General features: G+C 39.7%; 1 protein-coding gene across 1 annotated transcript in view; it reads right to left on the bottom strand.

The window, feature by feature from the left end:
- Positions 1–16,812, bottom strand: part of cntnap2a (contactin associated protein 2a) — a 502,190-nt gene that overhangs the window by 16,354 nt on the left and 469,024 nt on the right. Inside the window, exon 23 of the mRNA XM_088322778.1 lies at positions 6,237–6,330. Within this exon, the coding sequence (XP_088178904.1) occupies positions 6,237–6,330 (94 nt within the window). The remainder of the gene's footprint in view (positions 1–6,236; positions 6,331–16,812) is intronic.

Here is a 16,812-nt window from a genome sequence, read left to right as displayed (position 1 = left end):
ATATTGAGCAGCTTCTTATCAAATCGAATAGTCAAAGGACACTTAAATTGAACGAAGTTATCTTAGCAAGGAACAGATATGGAATTATGATGTCCATGATGTTAAAAGCACTTGTTGTTGAAACAGCACGGAAAGAGAGTCATCAACACAGACCAGAAAATCATTGCCTGATTCTACCTAGTCTCTAGGATATTGACATATTGCAATAGCACAGCAGAGCTACCAACCCTATTGAAGATTTCTCTCACCCTTCGCCTCTTTGACCTGCTGCCCTATGGCAGGTCCCTTAGATCAAGGACTGTTCTCCAAAGCTATCACCACCCTAAACAAGTGCGGTTGGGCGGATGCTTTAATCTAAAGGCGGACGTGCATTTACAGTAAATACAAAAGCACTCCACACCTCGGCTTGATACATATATTTTTCAAGTCTGATACAAAAAGGCAGACAGAGGTAATTATTTGATGCTCAATGAAAAAAAAGCTTTAAAAACTGAACAATTATGATAATATGGTGGTCAGTATAAGCCTCTTTTAAGTGGTATCATTGTTCTTTTCAGAATAATCATATGTGCATTATATGGATATATATATATATATATATATATATGTAACGGGTGTAATATTACCTTTTATTTTATTTAAACTTCTGCTGAAATATGTTGTATAGTTTCTGTATAAGTGTCCTGCAATGATGAGTCCAACAGTGCCACCTGCTGGTATGTCAGTATTTGAACCCAGTCCTGTCTGTCCCCTTTTGTCAGTCCGACTGCGAACCTCTGTGAACACTAGGCAAGCCTTTTTCAACCCTGGCTCCCAACTGTCCCGTTTTTTGCTCTCGTCTGTCCCCGGCTTCGACCCGTTTTTGGTCCTGACCATGTCTGCTCTCCTGTCCCGGCTTCCGACCTCCTTTTGTCCCCAACTATGACATATATATATATATATATATATATGCTCTACAAGCAGAACAACAAGCTTGCCCATGAAATCGAACGAAGGAGACATTGCGTATTGTAGCTGGTGTTTGGGACTCTTTAAAGGGGAACATGCTTTTGATGTGAGGCCATGGGCGCGACTCCTCTTCTGCGTTCTCCTAGTCGATTTTGCTAAGCGCCATTTTTGATCTGTTCATCTGTAAACAGTTGAAGTTGAATATAGTCATGTGACGAGGCGGCTATGTATGATTGGTTAAACATGGTAGAGCCTTAGCGGAGACAGACAGACGCGTACTCACGCGGATATGTTTTAAGTAACGACTTCCATGTTGCCAAAAGTAAAAGTATTGGGATTTCAAAATACTCCTAGAAGTAAAAAATGTCCCAAAACTTACTCAAGTAAATGTAATGGAGTATATGTACTCCGTTACTACCCACCTCTGTATGCTATAAAGACGCACCCCGACTCACTACCATTCGACACACGAAAAACGGTAGATAGGGGATGACGAAAAATATCCGGATATTGCTGTAAGTTAGATATTGTATTGTGTGCACCTTTTTCAAGGTACAGGCAGTACTGTAGTGCTTCTTTCCGCCACTACCGGCGTGTGGCGCTGTGAGAGGTCACCCAGCATCCACCCCAAAGAAGCAATCCACTTTCTCTTCCTGGTTAATGTGTAAACATTCGATACTGTATCTCCAGCCCGCTAAGAACTTTGACATTTTTATTGTTTAATATGTCATGCATCCATTCAATATGATTGGTATATAGTGTAAAGAAGAGGTGAGCCGTTTCTTTTGAAATGGAAGTGGAATAAGAAAGCTTGATGCGGTTGAGAACATGTTTGGATCACTTTTTTTCGGCCACTTTTTACCACGGAGGAAGACCTCTTGAAGCGCATCTTCCAAAAGTAAGTTAAACTTAACTTTATTTATCTTTAGAGAGCATAATATTTTATGAAATATATACATAATCATATAAATCTTAAACATACAAAATACAGCACTGAAGCAACTTACATACAAATTCAACTGACGAACGACCGTCAGCAAGTATAGTTGTTTTCCCGTTTATTATTTGTGGACAAGGCCCAATTTTACATGAGCATTCCGCAAGATTGTGTGATTTTTATTGTTTAGAAAAAAAAATGTTTGAGTGAGCGTCAATGGAGGCGACATCACTCATTGTACGCGAAAAAGCGCGGCATCAAACAAAGCATCTCTGTTTCGCAAATATGTTCAGCCCGATCAATCACTTCTTTTGTCTCCAAGACTTCGGGACAAATTTAGAAGAGATGGAACCGGCTAAGAATCATCATAATAATAAAATATTTTATTTTGAAGCGCCTTACAGGACACCAAGCTTGCTGTACACAGAATAAAGGACGGTCATGCCAGGAATAAAAACTGAATAAATAGATAAGAACCGATAAAAACAACTCGATGTGCATTTTTTAGCTTGTTCAGCTCACAATCTTTTCCTATTTTTCTTTTTTGTTATTTTTCTTGGGGTCTGATTTCAACTTACTCTACATAGTGTTAGTATTTAGCGCTTCCGGTAAAAATCCCTCCCCCCAAAACACAAAATTAATTAAAAAAACTATTGATTTAATCAAGCAAAAATACATAAACTGACAAATATCTTTTGTATTTTCCGTAGCACTATTTAAATACTCTATATCAACATGTTATATTGGGTATTTTTGTATTCTATATCTTTCATTTTATTCTTCAATACAAGGATACTGCTGGAAGTGTGAATTTCCCTACGGGGATGAATAAAGTATCTGTCTATCTATCTATCTATCTATCTATCTATCTATCTATCTATCTATCTATCTATCTATCTATCTATCTATCTATCTATCTATCTATCTATCTATCTATCTATCTATCTATCTATCTATCTATCTATCTATCTATCTATCTATCTATCTATCTATCTATCTATCTATCTATCTATCTATCTATCTATCCATCACTCCATCTATCTAAATAAACATGTATTTTCATAATACTTGTAGGATGAAAAACTATTGTTGTTTGCTCTCAATTGAAAATAAAAGATTCCAAAAAGCAAAAGAAAATCTATTACGAAAAACTAAAAAATTAAATATTCAGAATACACGAAAAACGAATTATTTCCAAAATTACTAGAAAAAAAGACCTAGAAAGAAAAACTGGAAAAAATCAGTAAAACAGAACATCAAAGATAATGTACAAATAAAAACCCTTAAAAAAAAAAATTCTAAAACATACAAAAATGTGAGAAAGGTTTTTTGCATAACATCTATATACATAACCTACAATAAAAACAAAATAGGTTGAGAAATTCTTGTTGTTCGCTCCCAAATTGACAAAAAAAATGAAAAACTATTCTGACAACTATAGAATCGAATATTTAGAAAAAACACGAAAAACAAATTATTCTGAAAATTATTTAGAAAAAAACGAAACTGAATGACTGAAAACAAATTATTCAATGAAATAGAAAATTAAATACAATATTTAAATAAAACCCCCCTTAAAGAGACATAGTGTAGTTATTATGAAAATAACATAAAAAATAAATAAAAAATCCCCAAATACATTTCCCGGTAATCAAATATCAAAGTACATGAATTAACGTGTACGGTATACATGGATCTTTTAAAAAACTTGGAGGCTGATAAATTATTTTCATTCGAGCTCAAATGAAAAAAACAAAAACTATACACACACACACATATATATATATATATATATATATATATATATATATATACAGTAAATGTTCAGCAGTTTTTCTGTGTTTTTTTGCGCTCTCTAGCGGATTACTGCGGAAATGCACTTTATTGCGGTAAATTAAAACAATTTTATATTGTTTGTGTAAAGAAATTGCTGCTTTGGTTATGGTGAAATACCTTTAAACTTGGTTTATATAAATACAACAAAATACTACACGATAACTGTAGAACTAAATATCAAATATAGTGCTTAAAAACAGGGACTTCGTCTCTTATTTTGCTTTTATTCTGAAAATGAAAACAATAGTATAGAATTACTACAAAATTACTACAACAACAATACTATATTACAAAATGCTACTACAAAATTATTTGCTCAAAAAATACTACAGAAAGACAACTACATTAATAATACAAAAATACGAAAGATATTTCACAAAACTACTACTGTGAAAATACTACAAAAAACTAACAAAATACTACTAAAATACTATTAAATACTTCTACTGAAATACAAAAAAGTACCACATTATAATATAATATAAAAAACTACAAGAGATATATTACTGCAAAAATACTACTACAACAGAAATACTGCATATTACACCTAGCAATACTACAAAAATTCTCCAATGGAAATATTACAAAAGAACTACAAAAATAAAACTACGGTAACACTGTACAATAAAAACAGAAATACAATAAACGTTGTACTATGGAAACACTACAAAATACAATAGAGATATACAAAATACAAAAAATACTTCAGTAGTATTAAAAAATACTATAATTATAAGACTACTTGACTGTAAACTAAACTCTGCATTAAAACACAATAAAACAAAATACAATTAATTAAATGTACACCCGCAACAAGGCCACGTCTGTCATCTAGTGTTCAAAAACGGTATTGAAAATTATTAATACTGTAGAGTCAATTACTGTTTGGCACCGGTAGGTCTGTGTCTCTATTTATTTACTCCTATTTTATTTCCACTTGAATGTTTTTATTGATAAAAAAAACATTTTCTCAATAGTAACAATAAAAACTACAATAATAATAAAACACTCTATGCCATGGTTGCCCATGGAGCCGAACTGGCCCCGCCCGTGTGGCACCCATGCGGCTCATTGACAGATTGGCTTCCCTCCTAATTAAGCTCAGTGTTCTCACTCACCCTTTGTCAGTCCGTCAACGAACCTCTGCACCCGCAAGACGTGGGTTTTGACTCTGTCCGGTTTCCTGCTTGTGTTTCCTGTCCGGTATCATTCCCGTCTATTTTGTCCTGTTTAATATCGATCTCCAGTTTCGTTCCCGGCTACTTTGTTCTGTTTGTTATCGGACTCCAGTCTCCAGTGCCTGATATCTATCCTGTCTGTCACGTCCTGTCCGGTATCGACCCCATCTGTCCGATATCTGCTCGTGCAACTGGTATCGATCTCGTCAGCCTCTGGCTTCCTGTCATTCCACACCAGACTGCTGCCTTACGTCTTACGACCGCCGAATCACTGGCGTTTTGGGTAAACATGCATGACTGCCCTATTTCCCGTAAAATAAAGCTTGTGTGAGAAACGTCACGCATCTGGGTCCTCATCCTGCTCCGGTTCTTGACATCTTAATGGGAGCACTGATGATAACACTTCTACAACTACTAGTACTAATAATAAGATGCAATTTTGATTACAGTTTTAAGAAACTAAAATATTAGTTTGAGTTTTTATTATAATTAATTTGCATTTTTCATATAATTCTTTAAATTAATAAAACAAATAATAGCATGATCGCAACAACAACGATAAAACATTACCAATAGCACGAATTACATCAATACCACTTCTAGTACCATGAACAGTAATAAAAATAATAAAATGCAATTTTTTAAATGACAGTTTTAAAACATTAAATTGGCGCTTTCTTCATTTTTTTATTATAATTCTTAAGCATTTTTTGATTTATAGAAATAATTTTAAATGGATAAATATTAAATATGGGGCAGCACGGCGGCGCAGTGGTTAGCGCGTGTGCGGCACAGTTCTAAGGTCTTGGGAACCTCCTGTGTGGGTTCAAATCCAGCTACTGGACTTACTGTGTGGAGTTTGTATGTTCTCCCCGTGCTTGCGTGGGTTTCCTCTGGGCACTCCGGTTTCCTCCCACATTCCAAAGACATGCATTTCAGGTGGATTGGCCGGTCCAAATTGTCCCTAAGTGTGAATGAGCGAGCGAGTTGTCTGTCCCTGTGTGCCCTGCGATTGGCTGGCAACCAGTTCAGGGTGTCCCCTGCCCACTGCCCGATGATTGCTGGGATGGGCTCCAGCACCCCCGCGACCCTACTGAGGATAAGCGGTGCAGCTAATGGGATGGGATGGGAAATATTAAATATATTCATTTAAAACCTATTTATGATGCTGTGTGGGCAAAGACCACGTGCCCAGATGCCAATTGCTTGCAAAGAGAAACCTCATAAATAAGAAAATTGTCCTTGAGAAATAGCATAGAAAATACACACACGGATTTCTTGATTTTTGTGGCTTTTATACCAGCTTCAAATTTAAGAGGGGGAGTTTTTGAACTCACCATAAACTTTTCCCAAAAAGAGAGTCTTGACCAGGTTGAGTTTGGTGTCCGAAGCATCCGGAAGCGTGTAGCTGACTGCCGAATAATGATCCAGCTGAAACCAACATAAGAAAAGGCACATTTGTGTACATTTGAAACATAATTTAGCATTTTGTTTCAGAGACCCTGCAACATTTAACCACTAGATGGCGCTGTGTTGTGATCTCGAACAATAGCTTGCTTTTTTTCACAAGTATAACATTAGATAATTTCCAGCAGCACACTGATTAAAAATGCTGGCTTAAAGGGGCCATGTGTAATATTTGACCACTAGATGTCACTGTATTGTCTAGTGCAACTGAAAACAAGTGCTACAAAGTCCAAGGAAGAATACAAACTAGATATTGAAGTGACTGAAACTCAATTTTTTTGCCCAGGCGCCACTCGCAAAGCACCCACCATAGCTGTATTTGATGACTACTGTTAATCAACCAGAGAACATTGAGGAAATCCATTGAAACGTTTTTTATGTTTCAAGAGAGATTTAATAGGATGCCGGTTCCTTATTTTGCTAATAATCATCCACTGTTGTTTGTTGTTTGGACTATTAGATCTTTGTCGTGATCGGCCAATCATATTGCGGTTATTTAATTTTCCGCACCCCTTAGGGCTGATCATTTTTCTCTAACTTAAAGATTTTATAAAAAGAGGAGGCTCAGAGGAGGGCTTCAGGACATGATGGAATTCTCCTCTCTGAAGGCACCTCCCTTGGACCTCCGAGCCATTGATGCCTGCTCTCCTTATTTTGAGGGCTTATCAATTTTAAACTTAACAACCACAACAATTATATTTGACTTAAGATAGAAGTCATGGGCGCTTGGTTTAAGGCAATTACCAAAAATACAGAAAAAAAATAGCACCTCGATGTTTTTGCAGAAGTCTGAGCTCCTTTCAATAAGAGATATAAAATCTAACGATAGAGTTCATAAAAAACTAGTTTTGTTTGCTAGTTTCATCGTTTTCTAGTCTGCATGAGTTTCTCGGAGTTAAATAAGCTGTAGGAGAAATGAATTATTATTATCATTATTATTCTTTTCAAAAAGGCACATTTGATAAACACTACAAGTGATTTAATTTCAGTGATGGGAAAAATATTGAGGCGAAAAACCTTAATAATAGATCCATAATTAAATTTTAAAAATATAATACTGAGCCTCTGAAAAGACTCCCAGCAAAAGACTCCCAGCCCTCAAGCTAAGGCACACTTTTTATGCCATTCACTTATTGGTCCAGCCCCGATGATAATGGTTAAATTATTCTGACACCCCTTAATCAAAGTGAGCAATTTTTCCTTTAGTCCTAACTCTAAAATAAGAAAATAATAAAGAAAATTAGCAAAATGATGTGCAATATTTGATTTACTTTATCATTTTTAAAGGTCCTATTATCGATAGCTTCATCGAAAAATAGCAATTACTTAATATATTTACTCATACTATCCTCATACTATAGTTACCATATTGTCGAGACTATAAGAAACCCCAAAATTCATCAATTAAAAATGGCCAGAAATTCAAAAGTGCGCCTTTTATACCGGAAAATACAATGGATACAATTGGAAATACTTAGTGACCAATCAACAAACCAAAGCAACCAACCAAACAACCAACCAAGCAACCAACCGGAGCAATCAAGCAACCAACCAATAACCCCACGCACGAACCCAACCAACGATACAAATCACAAACACCCCACCATCTAACCAATCGACACAATCACAAACACCCACCCAACAACCAACCAAATGACACAACCAACCAACCAACCAACCAACCAACCAACCAACCAACCAACCAACCAACCAACCATCCAACCAACTAACAATCAAGCAACCAACCAATAACCTCACCCACCAACGCAACCATCCCACCAAATCTCAAACACCCCACCCTCTAACCAACCGACACAATCACAAACAACCACTTACCAACCAACCAACCAACCAACCAACCAACCAACCAACCAACCAACCAACCAACCAACCAACCAACCAACTAACAATTGACCAATCGAGCAACCAAGCAACAGAGCAACCAAGCAATCAAGCAACCAACCAATAACCCCAACCACCAACCCAACCAACAAAACAAATCACAAACACCCCACCCACCAACCAACCAACTAACAATCGAGCAACCAAGCAACTGAGCAACCAAGCAATCAAGCAACCAACCAATAACCCCACCCACCAACCCAACCATTCCACCAAATCACAAACACCCCACCCTCTAACCAACCGACACAATCACAAACAACCACTTACCAACCAACCAACCAACCGTACAACCAACTAACAATTGACCAATCGAGCAACCAAGCAACAGAGCAACCAAGCAATCAAGCAACCAACCAATAACCCCAACCACCAACCCAACCAACAAAACAAATCACAAACACCCCACCCACCAACCAACAAAACGACACAACCAACCAACCAACCAACCAACCAACCAACCAACCAACCAACCAACCAACCAACCAACCAACCAACCAACCAACCAACCAACCAACCAACCAACTAACAATCGAGCAACCAAGCAACTGAGCAACCAAGCAATCAAGCAACCAAAAAATAACCCCACCCACCAACTCAACCATTCCACCAAATCACAAAAACCCCACCCTCTAACCAACCGACACAATCACAAACACCCACCCACCGACCGACCGACCGACCGACCGACCAACCAACAATTGACCAAACGAGCAACCAAGCAACCGAGCAACCAATCAATCAAGCAACCAACCAATAACCCCACCGACCAACCCAACCAACCCAGCTAATCACAAACACCCCACCCTCTAACCAACTGACACAATAACAAACACCACCCACCAACCAACCAAATGACAAAAACAACCAACCAACCAACCAACCAACCAAATGACAAAAACAACCAACCAACCAACCAACCAACCAACCAACCAACCAATTGACCAATCAAGCAACCAAGCAACCGAGCAACCGAGCAACCAATCAATCAAGCAACCAACCAATAACCCCACCGACCAACCCAACAAACCCAGCTAATCACAAACACCCCACCCTCTAACCAACTGACACAATCACAAACACCACCCACCAACCAACCAAATGACAAAAACAACCAACCAACCAACCAACCACATGACAAAAACAACCAACCAACCAACCAACCAACCAACCAACCAACCAACCAACCAACCAACCAACCAACCAACCAACCAACCAACCAACCAACCAAATGACACAACCAAACGACACAACCAACCAAGACACACACATCCACCATCCCACCAACCCCACCAACCAACCGACACAACCAACATACAAATTCTGCCGGCCACACCCACCCACCAACCTTCTGTCTCAGAACTTGCCCACCAAAATGCCCAATACACACTTCATAGTTCCCCGACCAGCTAGGTGACCTTAGGGTTGGGCGCAGGTTCAAGTCTCGGCCGAGTCATACCTAAAACTTGCAACTTCAGTCCCCATAGCCTCCCTGCTTGGCGCTTGACATTAGGGGTTAGAACTAGGGGGCTTGGTCACCTCATCAGGAAAAATCCTAAAACACTTGCTAGTTCTCCGATTTCTTCCCACCCCCAAACTGGTGGTCTCTGTGGAGAACTGAGAATGTTTTGTTTCCTGTGCTGGCTGCAGGGTGGGATAACGAACCAGGATTTAATTGCACGCGCTTTATTTACTTTTATCTCGATAAAAACGAGGGTAGCCTCGATCCCAAAACCCCAACAAAACAGCCCACCGGGGAAAAATCCACAATCCAGTTTTACCATCCTTTGTCCATTTGGGTCACAATGAGGGGGAAACTCTTCTTTTGTCTAATGGCGCCAAGGGAACTAACTCCAAATAGAGTTCTTAACTATGAGCCTGGAATGTATCCGTTCTGGGAAATTGCACGCACGGAACCGTTCTATTATTTGTTTCTCTAATTATAACTACGGGACGGCAATAGTCTCCTGGCGGATACACCATTAGTGTCGCTGCCTGGAAACAATAGAAGATCATTAGCACAAAAACGGAATTATTGTTCCGATCGTGCTATGAATAAAAGTTTCAGCTGAGAAGATGGGGGGATGAATGCATGGGAAGCTTCTTAAAGGGGCAGTGTGTATTATTTAGGGCCTCGTACTGGTGGAAAAAAAAGCTTCATTGATTAAAAATAAACAGTTAACTTGAATAATGAACATAAATACTTGAATATAATGAATCTAAGCAAGCATTTTTTAAATATGCTCGTAGGAAAAAAATGTATTTTAGAGAACGTGTAGCTCACATGGAGGAAGCCGATATAATGAGCTTGTTTTTGTTCTTCTAATCTTTCTCTTTTTCCTTTTATCTTCCCTTTATATATTTTTTTTAATTTTTATTTGTCTACCCCCCTCTTGCTTCTTTTTCAAAACCATTTTTGCTTTCTTTTTCCTTCAGTTGAGCTTTTTTCTTTCTCCTTCCTTTTTTCATCTTTATCTTTATTTTACCCCTTTTAACTTATTTCTTCTCTATTTCCTTTTTTTTTAAATCATTCTTTCTCCTCTTTTCTCTTATTTTTTTCTTCTCTACCTTTTTATTATTGTCCTCCTCAACATTTCAAATTTTTTTCTCTGTTTTGTTCTCTCTCTTTCGGATCTCTTTCTCTCTCTCTTGGATCTTTCCCTTGGTTCTCTCTCTTTCTCTCCTTCCTTTATTCTGTCCTTCCTTGCTTCTTTCTATCCTTCCTTCTGATCTTTATTTCTTTCTTTCCCTGTTCTTTCTTCCTTCCTTCCTTCCTTCCTTCCTTCCTTCCTTCCTTCCTTCCTTCCTTCCTTCCTTCCTTCCTTCCTTCCTTCCTTCCTTCCTTCCTTCCTTCCTTCCTTCCTTCCTTCCTTCCTTCCTTCCTTCCTTCCTTAATTCCTTCCTTCCTTCCTTCCTTTCTTCCTTCCTTCCTTCCTTCCTTCCTTCCTTCCCTCCTTCCTTCCTTCCTTCCCTCCTTCCTTCCTTCCTTCTTTCTTTGCTTCCTTCCTATCATTCTTCCCCTGTCCTTCCTTTTTCCATTTCTTTCTGTCCCTGTTATTCCTTCCTTCATTTCTTTCTGTCCCTGTTATTCCTTCCTCTTGCTCTCCTTCCTTTCTTCCGTCCTTCCTTGCTTCGTTCTATCTTTCCTTCTGATCTTTATTTCTTTCTTTCCCTGCTGTTCCTTCCTTCCTTCCTAACAATATTTCTATCTTTCCCTGTCATTCCTTCCTTCCTTCCTTCCTTCCTTCCTTCCTTCCTTCCTTCCTTCCTTCCTTCCTTCCCTCCTTCCCTCCTTCCTTCTTTCTTTCTTTGCTTCCTTCCTATCATTCTTCCCCTGTCCTTCCTTCCTTCATTTCTTTCTGTCCCTGTTATTCCTTCCTTCATTTCTTTCTGTCCCTGTTATTCCTTCCTCTTTCTTTCTTCCTTCCTATCTTTCTTCCCCTGTCCTTCCTTTCTTCCTTCCTATCTTTCTTCCCCTGTCCTTCCTTCCTATCTTTCTTCCCCTGTCCTTCCTTCCTTCCTTCCTTCCTTCCTTCCTTCCTTCCTTCCTTCCTTCCTTCCTCCCTCACTCTGTCCCTCCCTCCCTCCCACCCTTCCTTCCTTCCTTCCTTCCTTCCTTCCTTCCTTCCTTCCTTCCTTCCTTCCTTCCTTCCTTCCTTCCTTCCTTCCTTCCTTCCTTCCTTCCTTCCTTCCTTCCTTCCTTCACATCTTTCTTCCCCTGTCCTTTCTTCCTTCCTTCCTTCCTTTTTTCCCCTGTTTCTTGTTTTTTCCTTATGTTTTCCTGTTTCCTTTCATCTCCCATTTTCTCTTCTTTTTCCCCTTTCCTTCTTTTTATCTTTCCATTTTTTTCAATGGTTTACCTTCTCTTCTTCTTTCTATTTCCTTTATTCTGTCTCTGTGGAAGGTTGGACAAACAACAACTAAAATAAAATAGTCCAGTTTGGTCATTTGAGTCTCTTAAGTTTGTATGTTTCCTTCTGTTTTGTACCACTCGTTTTCTTTTGAACTACACATTTATATCTAGTGGTCAATATGTAGACACTGTCTCTTTAAGGAGGACACAGTGGAAGTCATTAGGAAACAATTTTTGGGTTTAGTGAGTTTTAGCTCTCCTCTTATTGAGAAAAATCCCATTACTTTCTGATTTAAGCAGCATTTGACAGCTCTTGGGGGCGTTTGACTTGATGCTTTGGAGGCTCAAGGAGACTCTCCTATTTTGTTCCAGTTTTTTGTGATCAATTGGCACACCCGCCAGCCTCACTCATCTTTTCAAGGCAAAAAGAAGGAAAAAAACCAACACATCAACTGAGTGAGTGTTTAATGGCCGCTTGAGGGCAGCAGAGGAACAAAACTGACACCACTTTAGCATTGCCGATGTGATGAGCCACAAATATCTCCCCAGTCGGTCTAAAATTCCTGTTTATATAGATAATAAACCACAAAAGTATAGACAAAAATATCTATGAATGTACAACCATCAAGTGGAGAATAGTCCCTCCAAATTGCAAATATTCCCTCCTAAAAATCCCAAATCACCAGAGTGAGCCCAACGGCATCTCTTAATGCTCGTTCAAACATCACCTTCCGGGGATGTTTACGCTTATAAAACGAGGGAAGGTAAATTGTCAGCGGTGGGAGGTAACGAATCACAAATACTTCTGTATTTGTTTTATTTTGTTTTGGAATTGTTTAAATCTAGGCTTAATACAAACTTATATTCCATAGCTTATGAATGTCCTACAGTATATTTCATGTTACACTGTCTGTGTATTGTTTGTTAATGCTACGTCCATTGCAACCTGGTCATTCGTTTTATTCTATAATTTTTTTATTTTATATTATATTGAAAAGTTGGCCGTTTTGGATATGTGCATTTCTCAGAATTCAATGCAATGAAAATAACTTGTTTTTATGTTCCTAAATATAAAAACAATCTTTCTCACACACACATAAAGTAACGTTTCAATCATCAGTCTAATTACATCTTTTATACGTTTATCAACCTTATATATAGATAGATAGATAGATAGATAGATAGATACTTTATTCATCCCCGTAGGGAAATTCACACTTCCAGCAGTCTACCCCGTTGTTTATTAACAGATGAACATGATGCCCTAGGGGTGCTTGTAGCGAAGTGGATGACGTCACGCCAGTCCAAAAATTCGACATCCCTGCGGCAAATGGAAAACTTTTCTTTGTGAAAATCCAGGGATACACCACCTCGTGTTAGCAAGTCCGCCTCCTCTCCGATTCCCCCCGGCTTTCGTGTCTCTGTTTAGCGGCGTTGAAGCCGGATCGCTCCGGGTAGCTCCGGGTGGCTACACGTTAGCGTCCGGAATGCTAAACGTGAGCCACATTTCCGCAAAACACAGCAACTGCGCTCCCTGTGCGCTTCGATGTTTTCCACCAGCACTCGATGATCTTATTTGGTCGTGAGTTCGCATTTACCATGATTACGGATGGTACCGAAGACTTATAACGCCGCTAGCCGCTTCGCTAGCTCCGGCTTTTCTTCCACAGTAGGCCCCTTCATCACGCCGGCACGAGAATTTTTCAGGGCAAGGAGTTGAAATTCCTTGAATACACGCATTTCTTGTGCGTTAAAACCCATGTCCATAGGATAGAAGTAATCCATAGTGTAGTTGTCAAAACGGGAAGAAAAACACCGAAGATAGGAGCAGACAATAAAACAATAGGGCAGCTGCTGGAAAAGGCAGCCGCTCGTGGCAGCGCCGCTTCGATCGATACATTATATTCTTTTATTGTGAAGTCGTGCCCATGTGCGTGTTCCTTTTCCTGTTTTCTACTGACGAATAATAAACCACGCCTACGGAGTGGTAGGTCCTGTTCGCCGAGAGACACAGCCACGTGAGCATGGCGCTGCAGCTACCACGAAGTAGTTTAATAACGTAATATCTGTTTTTATTTGGGTAATACAGCCACCAAAGAGTTTTTATAATGTTTAACTTTAACAATACTTAGTCTGTGGTCTGTGCAGTCCTTTGATACTCCTTTTGATTAATGGCCATACAAATAAACATGACTTGACCTAATCATTTTGCAAGTGTTGATATCTTAAGACTGTGGCTCTCAAAAAGTGGGGAGGAAGCCATCAGGAACGTTATTTCTAACAATCCTAAGCAAAGGATAAATGGTTCGAGGACCATGACTCGGAGTTAGACGAGTGATGAAAACGCGGTCGGGGTAAAAAAACAGGTCGCAGCCGGAGACAAACGGAGAAATCAGGAACGGACAGGTGGAAAACGGGGTAAAAAGCGGGACCGACGGGAGTCAGAGTCAAAATGTTTGCCTTGTAGAAACAGAGGTTCGCTGATACTGGAGACCGGGGCGAGATACCGGACAGGACGAGATTTAATACTAGTGACAGGGCTATTAGACTGTTGAGAAGCAGACGAGTCTGTATGATGTCCGTTGAAAAATGTATAAAATAATCCTCTTTAGTTTTTCAAATTGTCACGACCAGCACAAAGGGTAGACCCAACCGCGTAACGTTTCTCACAAGTTTATTGAAATGTAAAGGAAAGGCAGCGCCAGCAGTCCAGTGCTCGCTGGACGCGGGAAGCAAGCCGTTTACGGGATCGGAGCGTGATCCAAATGCGAAAGTGGATCTTCCGGAGCGGGGGATCGTAGCGTAGTAGGCGGAAAAAACACGTCGAAAGGCGGGACAGGAGAGCAGAACGTGGTTAGGATGAAAAAACGAGTCGTTAGCCGGGACGGGAGATGAAACGCGGTCGGGGTCAAAAAACAGGTCGTAGCCAGAGACAAACCGGGAAATCAGGAAAGGACGGGTGGAAAACGGGGTAAAAAGCGGGACCGACGGGAGTCTGAGTCAAAATGTTTGCATTGTGGAAACAGAGGTTCGCTGACGGACTGACAACAGGCGAGAGAAAGGACTGAGCTTAAATAGGACGGGGAACCAATTAGGTTGCCAGCAGCAGCTGGCGCCAAACGAGCGGGCACAGGGGAAAGTCATGACTCACCATGACACAAATGGTGATCAACTTTGACCTGGGACCAGGTAAGGCTTCATGGTATTGGCTCAGCGGTTTTCCAGCCAAAATGCTAATGCTACACTCATCTTGCATGTGATTGCAAAAACCCCAAAAAACTAAAATAAATTCAGCCGAGAGTAAAAACTAATTATTTCTGTGTTTTCTAGCATATATTACTAAATATTTAGCAGCACTTGCAGTGATTATTTCTGTTGGGGCCAAATTCCAGTCAAAATCCTACTTTGGGTACGTCTTGGATTGAAATTGAATGTGAAGTTTACAGAATTGTTAAGGGGTTATAGCCAGAGTTGGGTAGGGTTACTTTAACTGGATTACTTTCAATTACTTTTGGATTACTCCAATACCAAATATGCTAATAAAAGACAAAAGAAACTAAATATGAATAAAATGACTAAATTTTGTGCAGGCTTGGGGAGTAACGGAATACATGGAACGGCAAAAATGATGTCGGCAAGCTGTTTGGATTTATTTTCATTTTGTTTCTGTCGCATTTTATGTTCGTTTTGCCGGAGATCAAAGAGATCAAAGCCAGGAGAGAAAGCTTACCACGTGTTGTGAGTCATCATTTTATTCATATTTAGTTTCTTTTGTTTTTTAGTAGCATATTTGGTATTGGAGTAATCCAAAAGTCATTGAAAGTAATCCAGTTAAAGTAACCCTACCCAACCCTGGTTATAGCGCCCTCTTTTGGGGATCATTGTTAGGGTTGCTGTCCATAAATCCTTGGAAAAAAAACGAGGTGTCATACGACTACACATTCACACTAGGTCACATTTAAATGTCGATTAATCCTCAAGCCCTAGTATACACAGAAACTAGATCAGGGGTAGGGAACCTATGGCCCGGGAGCCATATATGGCTCTTTTCATGAGTACATATGGCTCCGAAATAAAATGTCACTATTGTACATCTCTCTGTGTCGTTCCAAAGTCAAGTGATTTCATCCAGATTTTGGTCCATATAAAGCCGAAGCAACCTAATGCAGAAGTTAGATAAAAACGCTGGCAAACGAATTTGATTGGGTCAGCAGCACAGGTAGGCGGATCCCTACACACAGCGCAAGGCGCGCTCTCTCTCTCTCTCTCTCTCTCTCTCTCTCTCTCTCTCTCTCTCTCTCTCTCTCTCTCTCTCTCTCTCGTCTCTCTCTCTCTCTCTCTCTCTCTCTCTCTCTCTCTCTCTCTCTCTCTCTCTCTCTCTCTCTCTCTCTCTCTCTCTCTCTCTCTCTCTCTCTCTCTCTGGAATATATGCGCCGAGGAAGACTGCAACTTCTTAGCTTGTGCACGGATTAAATTAGCGTAAACTTACCCTCATCATGCAAATTGTAAAAAGAAAGGCACATGACGCAGCTTTCAAGCTAAAAGCAATCGAGCAATCCGATAAAATAGGAAACAGAGCTATTGCACGTAAACTTTACTTTGCGAGCGTGTTGCTAACGTGTTTTGGAATAGGGGAGCGTGGGACGACATCTTTGTTTCATTCCGATACCGAGGAAGATGACTTTGATGAT

The sequence above is a fragment of the Urocampus carinirostris genome, chromosome 18, assembly GCF_059441175.1.
Source record: "Urocampus carinirostris isolate Australia breed hairy pipefish chromosome 18, RoL_Ucar_1.0, whole genome shotgun sequence".
NCBI classification, from domain to species: domain Eukaryota; kingdom Metazoa; phylum Chordata; class Actinopteri; order Syngnathiformes; family Syngnathidae; genus Urocampus; species Urocampus carinirostris.
The sequence above is the reverse complement of the archived record's forward strand: the minus strand, read 5'-3'. Positions and strand labels throughout refer to the sequence as shown.